Source organism: Folsomia candida, unplaced genomic scaffold (genome assembly GCF_002217175.1).
Source record: "Folsomia candida strain VU population unplaced genomic scaffold, ASM221717v1 Fcan01_Sc031, whole genome shotgun sequence".
NCBI classification, from domain to species: domain Eukaryota; kingdom Metazoa; phylum Arthropoda; class Collembola; order Entomobryomorpha; family Isotomidae; genus Folsomia; species Folsomia candida.
In genome coordinates, this window is record NW_019091223.1 from 1757426 (window position 1) to 1770473 (window position 13048).

At 35.8% G+C, this 13048-nt stretch overlaps 1 protein-coding gene across 2 annotated transcripts; it reads right to left on the reverse strand.

The window, feature by feature from the left end:
• Positions 1-371: 371 nt before the first annotated feature.
• On the reverse strand, positions 372-7716 carry LOC110860282 (85/88 kDa calcium-independent phospholipase A2-like). Of its 2 annotated transcripts, XM_035860301.1 has the most exons (10): positions 6800-7716; positions 6624-6670; positions 6005-6068; positions 4349-4675; positions 4132-4262; positions 3385-3504; positions 3208-3304; positions 1826-2061; positions 1008-1267; positions 372-515 (listed from the first exon to the last, which is right to left on the reverse strand). In XM_035860301.1, exons 4-9 carry the CDS (start codon positions 4664-4666, stop codon positions 1084-1086), a joined length of 1086 nt encoding a protein of 361 aa, XP_035716194.1. In that variant the 5' UTR covers positions 4667-4675; positions 6005-6068; positions 6624-6670; positions 6800-7716; the 3' UTR covers positions 372-515; positions 1008-1083. The 2 variants fall into 2 exon arrangements, with proteins under 2 accessions (XP_035716194.1, XP_035716192.1); XM_035860299.1 differs by having other exon boundaries at positions 4349-4650; positions 6624-7716.
• Positions 7717-13048: the final 5332 nt, after the last annotated feature.

Below are 13048 nucleotides of genomic sequence, written 5' to 3' on the forward strand. Positions count from 1 at the left end.
TAAACATGCTAATTAATACATATATGGCAATTTTTATATGTACTTTATGCAAATTTTAAAACTGTAATTATAAATTTAATTAAGCACCAAATTATACAATCTTTCAATCTCTTTCTGTTGACCAATCATATATATTCGTGTCTCAAATAAAAGATCCACTAAAAGAGAATCATCCACTTCATCTATTTCATATTCTCGTAATAGAGGAGGGTTAAACCGGAAGTATTCCGTTCCAAGGTCATCACACCAAAGATTTAGCTCTCGAAATTAAGGGCCCATTGGACGCCAGTTGTCTACAAGATTATGTATAAGATGATTATCTTTATCCGTCGATATTTCTACCAGACTTAAAAATTATTCTTTACCAGCTCCATAAAGAACTTTATCGTGTTTGTTAAGGTTGATAGTGACTTTGTTGAGGATGCGATGGATTTAGAGGACAAATTTAGATATGCTGCCGTATAGTCGACATCTGCCTTAAATCCTGTTCCTAACGAGACAAACATCTTTGGATTCTAATTTAAAACCAAACACGTTAGATTCATTTTGATACGTACAATTGCTTTTAAATATGTAACAAGTTATTTGAAGTTATCGATAAGTTAGTATGTCTGTCTGATTGTTAGCAAGCTATCTAAAAAACGGCTCCTCGGAAGAACTTTAAAATCTAAACGAAAGTTTATGTCATTAAAGGACCGCTAGTGATTTTGGGGTCAATTGGTCACTTGCCTCTTAAAGGGCAAACATCATAAAAAAAGTTAAGTCACATGTTTGCGCGGATTGTGCAGGAAATATTTATGAAAGATTTCAATGGTGACCGTTTACTTTGACCTCGGAGGTCAAAATAATGACCTCCGAGGCATCACATGTCAAGAATCGTCATTGTCTATATATTATTGCATATTGGTACTGCGAATTTTGAATTGAATTGTATAAATTTTGTAGTCTTAGGTTATTTAACAAAATTGTGACTTTCTTCAATTCCTTGCTTTATCAATTTCACTCACCTTTCCCCAAATTTCTGTATGCAAAGAACTTTTCCGAATCTTGCTTAGTTCCGAGAGTGCGTCAAGGCTTGGATTATTAGCAAGTAGTCCTCCATCTACCAAGTCGGCGTGCTCCATCCGGAAATAGTAAGGCGCAGCTCCAGTTAGTTTGGCCGCGCTCCANNATAAAATCCGAGTTGGAACCTCCATTCGGAGAATAGCTTCGAAAAATGTGGAGATCTGGAATCCCACAACTCACTCTGGTGGCAGTTACCATTACTCTAAAAAAATACGAGGTCAATGTACAGGGTGGTTTAAGAAGGGACGCTACATTGAGAATTTTTTCTGCAACATTTCCATGATTTCCAACAGGTGCAAAAAAATCAAGGTCGAAATGAAAATATTATATGCTATATTTTGAAAGTTTTACTACAATTTGTATCCAGAATGTTTTGACTTTAATTTTCATGGTTATGTACCTTTATAAGGGTAAGGCGAAATGGAGGCTTTTATTCAAAAATGCAATTTTGAAAATAACTGGGGACAAAGTATCACCGGAGGTCCTTTTGTGACATTAAATATTAGGAAAATCTCCGTTTTGCCTCACCCTTAGAATACCCCAGTAAACATGAAAATTAAGGTCAAAACCTTCTGATTTGGAGAATTTTGCATTTTTTCCTCGGAATACTACGGAGGAATTTGTGATTTCTTGTAAATAATGGAAATTCTGGAACATTAATTTAAAAAATTCGCCAGTGTAGGAATTTAGCGTCCTTATTGAACCACTCTGTACATGTCTTCGGTTTCTTAAGAACAAATTTACGACAGAAACAACTTACTTTGAGGCTCTAATATCCCCGAGTCTTTTATCATGTCCAAAAACATTTTTGTACAGCGTTTCCAATTTACTGACTTCGTATGGCTTTCCGCCTGTAAAAACTTGATCCTTCAACTGGAAATATAGCCCTTGACATTCCAACACGGATCTGCCAGTGGTTAAACCCAACGCCAGGATGCCGCCGGTACTTGTTCCAGCGTAGAATTGGAAAATATCGCTTGTTTCTATGCCAGTATACTAGAATAAAAATGTTGAGTTTCATTCGTAAGTTAGGTTGATGAGTATTTAACGACAAGAATGGTCGTTTAATAGGAAGTTGTATAATTCTGCGGGAGGACTGAAGTAGACCTAAAACATTGTGGTTATTGTTCAACGGGAAGATAAATATCTTGCCTGGAAGGTCATTGGTTGTTTGGTTGGTAGTCATTTATTCGCATGTTATTCCTAGATTAGTACAATTTAATGACTGGTTTACATCAAGTAACACTAAAAAAGGGATTGAGGGACTAAAAAGCGACTAATTTTTAACATTTTATTTTCGCGGCGTAAAACCTGCTCTGTCTCATTTTTAAGAGGACATTTTGGAATTTCTAATTTTTTGTTTAGTTTTTTCCGAGTTTTATTAAGACCACTTAACCCCCCCCCCCCTCCGCACTATACAAAATTATGTATTATAACGTCCCCGAATTAATGCATTTTCTTTAAATTTATGATACTCACAATACAAGTCTTTTACGTGTACAATTCAGATCTGGTTGGGACCAATTTTATTTTGTTCACCACAAAAAATAAGCATACCCGTATTCTTCCATTTTTCATAATGCGCTAATTTGAGCGCGTGGCGCGAATTTTAAAACATTTTTCAGCCAAAACCTCGCTTTTTAAAAATTCTGTAAATTTTCGAATTTTAGCGCGAATCCAAAAATTCGAAAATATGTCTCTTCAGAATGATCTACTTGACTTATAAAAAATCCACATGCATTATTTTTCGAAAAATTTATAATTTGAAAGAGTTTATAATTGTAATGAATTTCAAAAACTGGCAAAAAATTTTGAAATTCGAATTTCGAGACAATTGGATTTTTCATAAGTCAGGTAAGTCATTCTGAAGAGACATGTTTTCGAATTTTTGGATTCGCGCTAAAATTCGAAAATTTACAGAATTTTTAAAAAGCGGGGTTTTGGCTGAAAAATGTTTTAAAATTCGCGCCACGCGCTCAAATTGGCGCATTATGAAAAATGAAAAAATACGGGTATGCTTATTTTTTGTGGTGAACAAAATAAAATTGGTCCCGACCAGATCTGAGTTGTACACGTAAAAGACTTGCATTGTCAGAGTGGTAACAGTTAGTATATATTAGTTTGCAAATATTAAAATCTGACCTGTTCGAGAAATAAAAGCATTTGAGTCAGCACTAGTCCACGAATTCCACCACCATCCAAACTTAGCACACATAAAGATTTCGGATTAGTCGATGGACTGAGAAAAATGTATCTTTATAGAAGCATGATTATGGAAATATATTCAATTATAAATTAATCAATGAAATGGTTAATTACAAATAATTTCCAGTTTTGGAAAATTCACGGCCTTCTTTATAATTCAGTTTCAGCTCATTTTCTGTCCGTTTGCTCCCATCACAATTGTGTGAGCAGAGGAATTCACTGTTTTCGGGGCAACTGTAAAATAATTCTGTGAAGAATTCACATATCTAACAATGGAGATTTGTAAGGTGGTTATCTCCGATTTTGGTCGGACTAATTTTAAATCGTTCACAGTAAGAAATTAGCCCACTATATTTTGCTTTTTCCAGAATGCGTGTACATATATTCGCCTGTGGAGGAAAATTTTAAACCAATTTCCTGCCAAAAGCTGTGTTTTTCAAGATGCTGCACATTTTCAAATTTTGATCAGATTTCATAAATAAACATAATTTGTGTTCAGAATTACTTCCCCCAAATTACAAAAATTCAATTTAAAAAATTTGTAACTTGAATTTGCTAGTCTAAAGTTTTAATAATACATAAGCATTAATTGTTTAAAAATTAAAAGCTGTCTAAAAATGAATGTCTATAATTCCAGGGAAGTAATTGTGAGCAAAAATTGTGTCTAATTTTTTCAATCTGGTTAAAATTTGACAATTTCCAGCATTTTGAGAAATTTTTTTTATAAAACTAAATGAATTTGTCCGCTTACTTCTGAATATGAGTAATTTATGTCCGGTAAAATGCGGCGATAACCATAACCACCTCTCCGTTGTCACTATATTTAATAAAACAAGGCTATTTCATGGTTTATCTTTAAACCTTTTTGCTCCCAAGCTACGAAAAAGTTTGCTCCCATTTTCGGCATGCTTTGGATTTTCAGCTACAATATGTCTTGCAGATTTTCCCTCATGGTTTATGGTGTTTACGTCGGCTCCAAATAGCACCATGGCCTGACCAGCAAAACCGGAAACGTTGCAATTTGTTCGTACTAAATGGTTTATAATTTTAAGATTTCACTTATCTAAATAAAATTTACCTTAATAACTTGGAGCGAATCTGCATGAGCAGACTCGGCTGCTAAATGAATCGGATAATCCCCACTTGTCGAAACCAAATTAACACTTGCATTTCTACTTAACAGAAACAAAACGCTTTTAAGGCAGCCAATTTTGGCCCGTTTGTGCAAAATGGATTGACCATCTCCAGCATCGAGGAAATTTAGATTTGTGCTTTCTCCAATTAAAATTTCAAACTCTGCAAAGCGTTCTTTGTCCAAATGAATGTCATCCTTAGAAAATGCGGGATTAGTTGTGCCCACGTGACCGAGCAGCCTGGCGACTACGAAGGGACGCATACTTTTTGACTGTAGATAAAAACCAGGCCAAATGTAACACAAAATCATTTCCCATATTCGCAGGAGAAGATGAGACAGAGTGAGAAAAGTAGTTGGCGGTGGGTATCCACCACCATCGTGCGTTAGGATCGTATGCGCGATCCATTTTCTCACTCTGTTTCTCTCTCTCTGTACTCATTAGTGGCCAGAGTTTGTTATGGCTCTTGCTGTATAAGCCCCTCCCTCAGAAACTTTGACCCCAAAAAAGTCATGGTAGCGGTCATTTCGCAGCGGACAACAAAAGCGGAAAATTTGGCACTTCTGACGAAGAAAAATCTGGCATCAGGTTGTCAGCCGCAAAATGACCGCTAAGGTCACTTTTTTAACGATTTATATGTAGGTCGAAAAACCGACAATTTTCGAATTTTGAAAGTCTTGATGCATCAAAATGTTCATACTCATGAGGGAAGTCAAATGTCAAATGCAAGTTGGTATCTACTTCTTTCTGTACCGAGTGTACATTGACCTTCTCATTTTTCCCAATTTTCTTCCCCAATTTTTGAAGGGGGTGTGGTTGAATATAATTCAAAAAAGCTATGCTATATTAATCCCCCACCCAAAACTGAATTTGTAATTTTTTATGTGCAATTTGGTGAAATCGATGCGAAAAAGACTTGCACTTTTGGCTCATTTTGTACCTGTATCTTAATCATAGTACTAATAACATTGCAGGTTTTTCAGGTGTAAAACTCAGATTTTTGAGCCTGGTTCCAATAAATCGTTTGGTTCCCGTAAAAAATTAGGAAACCAGGATTTGCACTTTTTCATAATGCACTAATTAGAGCCCGAGCCGCGAATTTGAGGCTTTTCTAAACATGTTAGATCAGCAGGCATAATAAAATTCTAGTTGCAATATTATTTGAGAATTTAAAAGTTTATATTAATTTGGTATATTTATGGATTTCGAAAAATTCCGAAATTCAAATTTCATGGCAATTGGGTTTTTAAAAATAATAAATTGTTAGGAATTATCTCTAACAATTTACATACACCCTAAAAATAATTTCGTTTTACAATAATTACGTATTTAGTCGATGTTTTAAATAATTTCAACGTGACATGCCTTCGTAGCATTACCTCATTTCAACCCCCACCTCCCTAGACGGATCAATCACATTCTTTATGCATGCTCCCCATGAAATTAGGGTTAAAACATTTTTTTAACGTCCGGAATACACATAACACTTCCCTCCTTAATGTTAACTATGAATTGATATTTATATTTCCGGTTGCTTTGTTCATTGTCACTGCAGAAGTACTATCATATGTCGATCTTATCAGTCAAAAAGTATTACATACCTAGTAAACCATAGTTTAACCCTGGGTCAACAGCAGACTGACTTTTTAGGCTCAGTAAGGAATTCTGAAATATGTGTAAACATGTACATACATATGTAATGTGGATATTCATTATTATTTGTATCCTTAAGGTGCGTGTCCAGATGGGATAAATGTACCGGATAAATTTCTCTCATCGCGTGGAAAGTTGCAAATTCGTAACTTTCAAATGTGTAATTTTGTTAGGCACATCTCATAATAAAATGAACATATAAAAATTGCGAATTTATAATCTACTATCCGATTACACAAATGTACCCGGTACATTAATCCCACCTGAGTACTAGGCTTTAGCATCGTAAAATATTTAACGAGGTAAAAACAAGGGATCAAGCTTCGTAAAAATCGTCAGCGTAGTAACGCGATTCTTAATGAGAAAATCTTACTCTGCTAAGAAAATCTATATAGTAACTTATTTTACGATACGAAGAATACTAAGGATTCGAAGAATTAATGAACACCCTCAATAGTATTAAATTAATAGTATCATCATTTCATGTTTAATAGTATTAAAGATGAAATCATGCTTTTTGCAATGAATACATATTTGTTACAATTAAGCTCCGTATAATTTGTATACCTTGAATTCGAAGAACGACCCGGTATCATGAATTGCTTTCAATCTTTCTAAATGTTCCATATCAAGGATGGGGAGGGTATAGTCAGGACAAAAATGAATTAGAGTGCGATTACAAAAGAAAGAAACTTTTGAAAAAAATCCTGTAAAATCCGGAACACTTAATTAATTCCAATTACATTTTTAGGGGTTAAGAACAAGGTCCTTAGCGTTCAATTTTTTGCTTCATTCCGTCCATAGACCCCCATCCTTCCTATCTGGCGAATATTTTGTCTCGCGGCCCCCAGAAGTGCTTTGCCACTCTTTCTCGCTACCTCTTTTGAGGTGTGTGTCCAAATGTAACGGAATCTTACCTAGTTTTTGGGTGGTTTTGTTCGACAACTATATTCTCACTTGCATAATGCCCAACATCGTTCAATTGGTCTTGCCCGAGGGACGTAGGGAGCATATTCCTTTTTTGCAAAAAATCGATTTTTTTCGACCGCAGGTAATCCTGAATAACTTTTGAAGAATGACATGTTGCTGTGTCCGGTCAGAAAAGTACATTACGATTATTGATAAAGGGGATCAAGATCTTCTTTACACAATCGTTCAGATATCTCTCCGAGGTCATGGTAGCTGTGGTCACGAACGGCTTTGAGACGTCCCCCAATGAGTCCAATGCGTGCCCGATTATGTGCTTTGTGGGGAATTTTGACTTCGGCGTGTATTTGAAGGAATATTTAAACGTTTTTTTATTAGTACACGAGTAGTACTTCCTCCCAGGGACTTGATCTGGATCAATCGAGCACTTGGTCTCATCATCCACGACCAGAATCACGGGCATGTTTTGTTTGACGCATTTTTCAGCACTCTGCCGAGAGTTGTGCTTCGCTCTTTTTTGCTGACCTTGGTTGTACTTTGGTGCAGGTGTCGCCCTATAGGATTTGACCCCCAACTTCGTAGGTTTAACGGCATGTAGACTTAATTTTGCTGTTTTCAATTTGTAGCCCAAATTACCATCTGATATTCCAAGGTTATTTTGTCATTCCTGCTGTAGTCTACGTGTCACTTTGGGGGTCGCTACACGAGCAGGACGATTTTTTAATTTTTTGAATTCAGCCAGAGCCGTACCGTGAAATTGTGAGGCGTGGTATGAGCTTCGGTGCCGGGCCCTTTCATCATTTCAATATATTCGATATTATGTAATCGTTTATTAATATTCTACAGGTATTAAGAGTACACTGTTTTCCCAGTTCCATGGGAAAATAGATAGTGACAATTTACTTGCGCTTTAAACACTTTTAAAACATCGCCGGGACGGAGAAAATTAAATTATATAAGCATAAGTTGTATAAATATGCGAATATGACACACTTTTCGCTTATTTCGCAACGTTTCCCAAACCCTTTTCGATTAATTACGTTTCTATCCGTTTTAAAAGTTTAAAAAATTCCCAAACTCATTTGGAATTGGCGAGAATGCAGGTCCGAAAACTCAATTCTATTTAATGCTTAGAACACGAATTTTTGATTTCTTAAAAGGTACAAATTCAAAAACATACAGTATTTTGAAAAGTCAACGTTTTAGCTGAAAATAGCTTTTAAAATTCAACCAAGCGGTACGAAAAAAATATATAATCGTAAACATTTGGGCCTGAAGCAGTTAGCCTAGAGTCTGACTCACAATGCGATGACGTCAGCGGTCTCTCCGATTTTGACCAAACCACAATAATTACACAACCTGAGACCAGAGGTCGACGCCGCCGACCTCACGCCGCCCCGAAGAATTTGATTCCCTATTCCTTTAACATTGCGACGCCGCCGAAAAATCACCAAAAGCTGGCGCAGCTGCCGCCGAAAATTTGTCGGCGTCGACCTCTGCCTGAGACACATAATTAAACAAGTGTTTCAGGATTTCCATAATGCTCAGCTTTACCTAAATTATGACGGAATTCGTGAGCGAGAATTTCCATTATTTTTACCGCTTACGAACTCTATCATAATTCCGTTTAAACTTAAAATGCGTGTACCTGAATTGGTTTCTTCGGATTTTGGCCTAACCAACTTTAAGTTGCTCACACACTGAAATAACTTGACCCGTAATTTTCGTTTTCCGGTGTGTTCGTTTTTCGGTTGTGACAAGTTTTTAGATACAACATTTTCAGCCAAGTCAGGATTTTTGAGAAAGCTGTTAATTTTGAATTTTTAACGCTATTTTAAAAATCAAAGAACGTGTTTGCTCAAAATTACTTCCATAAAATTATAAGAACTGTTTGTCGGAGAACTTTTAACATTTGAAATTTGTATCAAAATATGCTACAGATCAGAAAATTCGAAAAATTTGAAGTTTTTGAAATTGAGAATTTCCTTAAACTCAATGTCATTCCAAAATTTAAAAATTTACACAACCTTGAAAAACAAAAATTTGGCTCAACATGAATTCAAAAATTTTCTCACAGGCGAAAACGGGGTATGCAGGAAAATATGCACAAAACTACAAGTCCTCTTATTTCCTTTTGTATGCAATCTAATTTGGTCGGGTCAAAATTGCAGGGAACCAATCTATGCCCACGCATTTTAAGCTGAAAAGAAATTATGTATGATGGCATTCGTAAGCGAGAATCTGTATTTTTCTCCCTCGCAAGAAAATGTCACGGTCAAAATGGAAGTTCTCGCTCACGGATTCCGTTATAATTTCTTTAAGCTGAGCATTATGAAAAATCCTGAAACACGTGTTCTATTATTTGTCTAAGGTTGCATAACTATCGTGGTTTCGTCAAGAATGGAGAGAGACCGATGGTGTCATCGCATTGTAAGTTAATGGTCCTAAGTTCATATCCAATCCCTGGGTTACGTTAAATTTGTCCCCTAGCGAGGCACATTTGGGTTTCCAGAAAGCATCGTTGCTTCTTTCACATTGAATTTTTGAAGTTCGCATATTTTCGGTTCCAAGAAATTAAGAATGTACCAACACTTTACAGTTTCCCAAAATCCCACAAAGTATAATAGCAACATGGCAACTTTTGGCAAATTTTGGTGTCAGGTAATTTACATATTTCGGAATTGTAACTAAATATGCGCAGGCGTGATGTGATCCTCTCCGATTTTTACCCTGTAAATTTTAAATTCCTCAAGCACAGAACTAAGTCCATCCTGACTTTTAGGTTTTCTTGAAGTGCGCTAATTTCCCTTTTAACTGAAATTCTAAATAGCATTTCAGCTAAAATCAGGTTTTTCATATTATTTAAAATTCGAAAATCAAACTATTAAAATTAAAAGTGACACAGTATGTTTGCTCTAAATTCATACAAACATAATTACACACAAAAAACAAATAAATCTAGCAGTTTAATGTTAGATGTAGAGTGTGTCCTAAAAGTTTCTCCCTGTTAACCACTCATGAATTTTGTTACCTTACAAATTCAGAGAGATCGAATTATTCGAATTGCTACATTTTTCGAAAGTACCTTAATATGGTGTGCGTAATTCGGCTTTGTTCAGCATTTCTACCATTCATGCCTTAAAACTGTAGTGCAAAATGTGTGGTCCTTAGGTTAGGTTACGAAGCCAACCTGGGACCGGGATTTCGAAGTTAGGTTTCGGCCTTGTCATGGATTCCACACCCTTCATATCTTTTTTCACACATCACAAATTTTGTGGACTTAATTGTTCGTGCCATTTAATTTATCTCCTATCGGTGAATATGGGCTTATCGTCGCACTCCAGAGGGGTCCTAATAGTCGAAAATCTATGTTTTTAACTGGTTTGGCGAAGTTTAACAGATATCACGTGGGTTCAAAAGCGTTTTATACTGACCCCTATATGTTTGGCTATCCTCCCTTGTAATTCCAGGTTAGTCCCAAAAAGTACTTATCAAAGTATTTCAATTCTTCCAAAAGTGCCGTTTTGCAAGAATTATCCACCTCCTGTTTTTATAGCAGAATTAGCCAATTTCCTTCCAATTTTTTTTTATATAATTTAGCATTTTTTGGATGTGTCCCCGAATTATCTGAGCTACAGTTCGGTTTAAATATTTTTTGTTGCTCCGCAATCCTAGCTTTTTTCAGATTTGCCTATTTTCAATAAATTTCATCCCCTTCACTGGATAGTGATAGGATACTCAATTCCTTCTGCTGGCGAGAAGACTTTACCTTTGGTATGATATTGCAAAAAAAAATTGCACAACAGAACTCACCGATGTAAAAGCTAGCAACCAAAAACCAAGTCATCGGGAGAAACTTTTAGGACACACTATAGGAAAATTTATTTACGTGGAATATTTTTTTGTAAAATCTTCAATACACAAAAAGTCCACTATATCTGGTGTAAAGCTAGTGACCTGGCCCGGGCCCTTGCGGGCCCCGGGCCTGGTATTTGATACCACCATATACCACGGTTGGTACGGTATTGGTGACTCTACCGCATTGTAATTAATTTAGTAATGAGTGGTAGACATTTTGTTACCAAACCGGTAATAACCCCGGTCGGGAAATTTGAAAATATTGCCAGTTGGTAACTAATTTTCTACCAGCCAACAATAAGTTAATTACCATGCGGTAGAGTCACATAGATACTCCGCCTGGTAATAACTTTATTACCAGGTTTCTTAGAGTGTGGAGCGAGACCACCCCGTTTTAACCAAATCCTTAATGCATGCACCATCCCTATGTACATACATACATGAAAGGGATGCAAACAAAAGTTCACCCTTCCCAAAAAATTAGGATTATCGATCCCTTCTGAATTCTATTCAACATGTGTTCTCAACATAAAAGTGTGAAATACATATTTTGTACACAGTTTTCATAAATTCTAGATATACAGGAATATTTTGCACACTAATTGTCTAATTTCATAAATTCCCAGCATAAAAGTGCAAATATTGTGTACAGTTTTTCTCATTGTTTTCGCAGTTTTAAGAAAAATAGAATCAGTACCGAAGGTGTTTATGCATTGATTAACTTTAAAATTTAATAAGTTGTGAACCGAATTTTAAAAACTTTCCATAATTCTTAACCGTTTAAAAATAATTATAATAAGTTCTCACGAAGGTGGTGATTTAACTAAACCATTTAAAATCCATGCACAATAAGCTACTCTGCAATCTTGTAGCCGAACTAAAATATTTATAAAAAATAGAAAATATGTATGTATAAACTTGTTCAAAAAACAAATTAAAAACACAGTATTTTTGAAAAAGTGCGTATATAAGTTCCCTATTAAAAATTAAAATTTGTACAGATAAGTAGTATTCTCCTCTGCCAAAAAATGACGATGAATCCTCCCTCTCAACGGGTTAACCTTCGCAAAATATTTATTTTTGCTGGCATACTCATCGTCTATGTCCTGCTGGTCCTTCTAATCATCGTAATAGACGAGGAAAAACGACGTGAAATTGATTCCAACCTGGATCCGAATTCTCTTCAGGAAACGATCCCTTTAAACGCAACCAGGGTTCCGATCAGGTTGGATTCTGTATCCGGAAAGCAGAAACAAAATGACGTGCATTTCATCGTCATTAAGGAATGGAGGCATCCCACCATGATTATAGGAAAGGCAGGAGAAACCGGTACACTCTAAATAAAATCATTACCAAAATGCACACGTATATGACTCTGCAGAAACGGTAATAATAACCACCAGCTGGTAAAGAAATTGATTGAACCCGAAGTGGTAATAAAGAACACTTTTCGGATAAAATTAATACCATGACGTACGACAGATGTACTACAATATGCAGTAAAATGTCTACCGCTTGGTAATAAACCACCCGGTTTGTACACGGTGTGCTATTCATACCGGTATTAATGCTTTGTATATTACGTATACCCCATTATTACCAAATGTTGTGCAGATTTCCACCGAAAAGAACAGATTTTTTGCTTTTCTTTAATCTTTCAATCAATTACATATATTTATGAATTAACACGTTTTTCAACTCCTTCTTCGAACACCTTCTTCGGTACGGCTCCCTTCGGGAATATTAGTAGCGACGAAACCTGGCTTTGGCAGGATAAAAAGGTACTTTGCCGGCAATTAAAAAAAACAGAAATTGATTTTCACCCAACATAGATTTTAGAAAATGTTTATTAAATCTTAGTATAAGGTGTATCGCAGAGTATGTGTAAAAAAAAATATGTATCACAAAAAGTATCGAAAAATCTGACTACTCAGCAGTCGCACAAATAAGTCCCTAACTTAAAAAAAACGCAGAAAATCGCAGAAAAAGTCCGTAAGAATGGGAGAGAGAGAGCGGACTACAAATAGTACACTTCCTCCAGTTCCTTTCCTGGAGGAAGAGTACCCAGAATCGAAGCAACGTTCCCACGTTGCGCTACGATGGAAAGTTCTTTTTTATTCCGAACTAGGAATTTGTTTTGATTTTAACACTACTTCTATCCTTGTGGAAACCAAATTTATTTAGAAATCAAATACGTAAATCCCGAA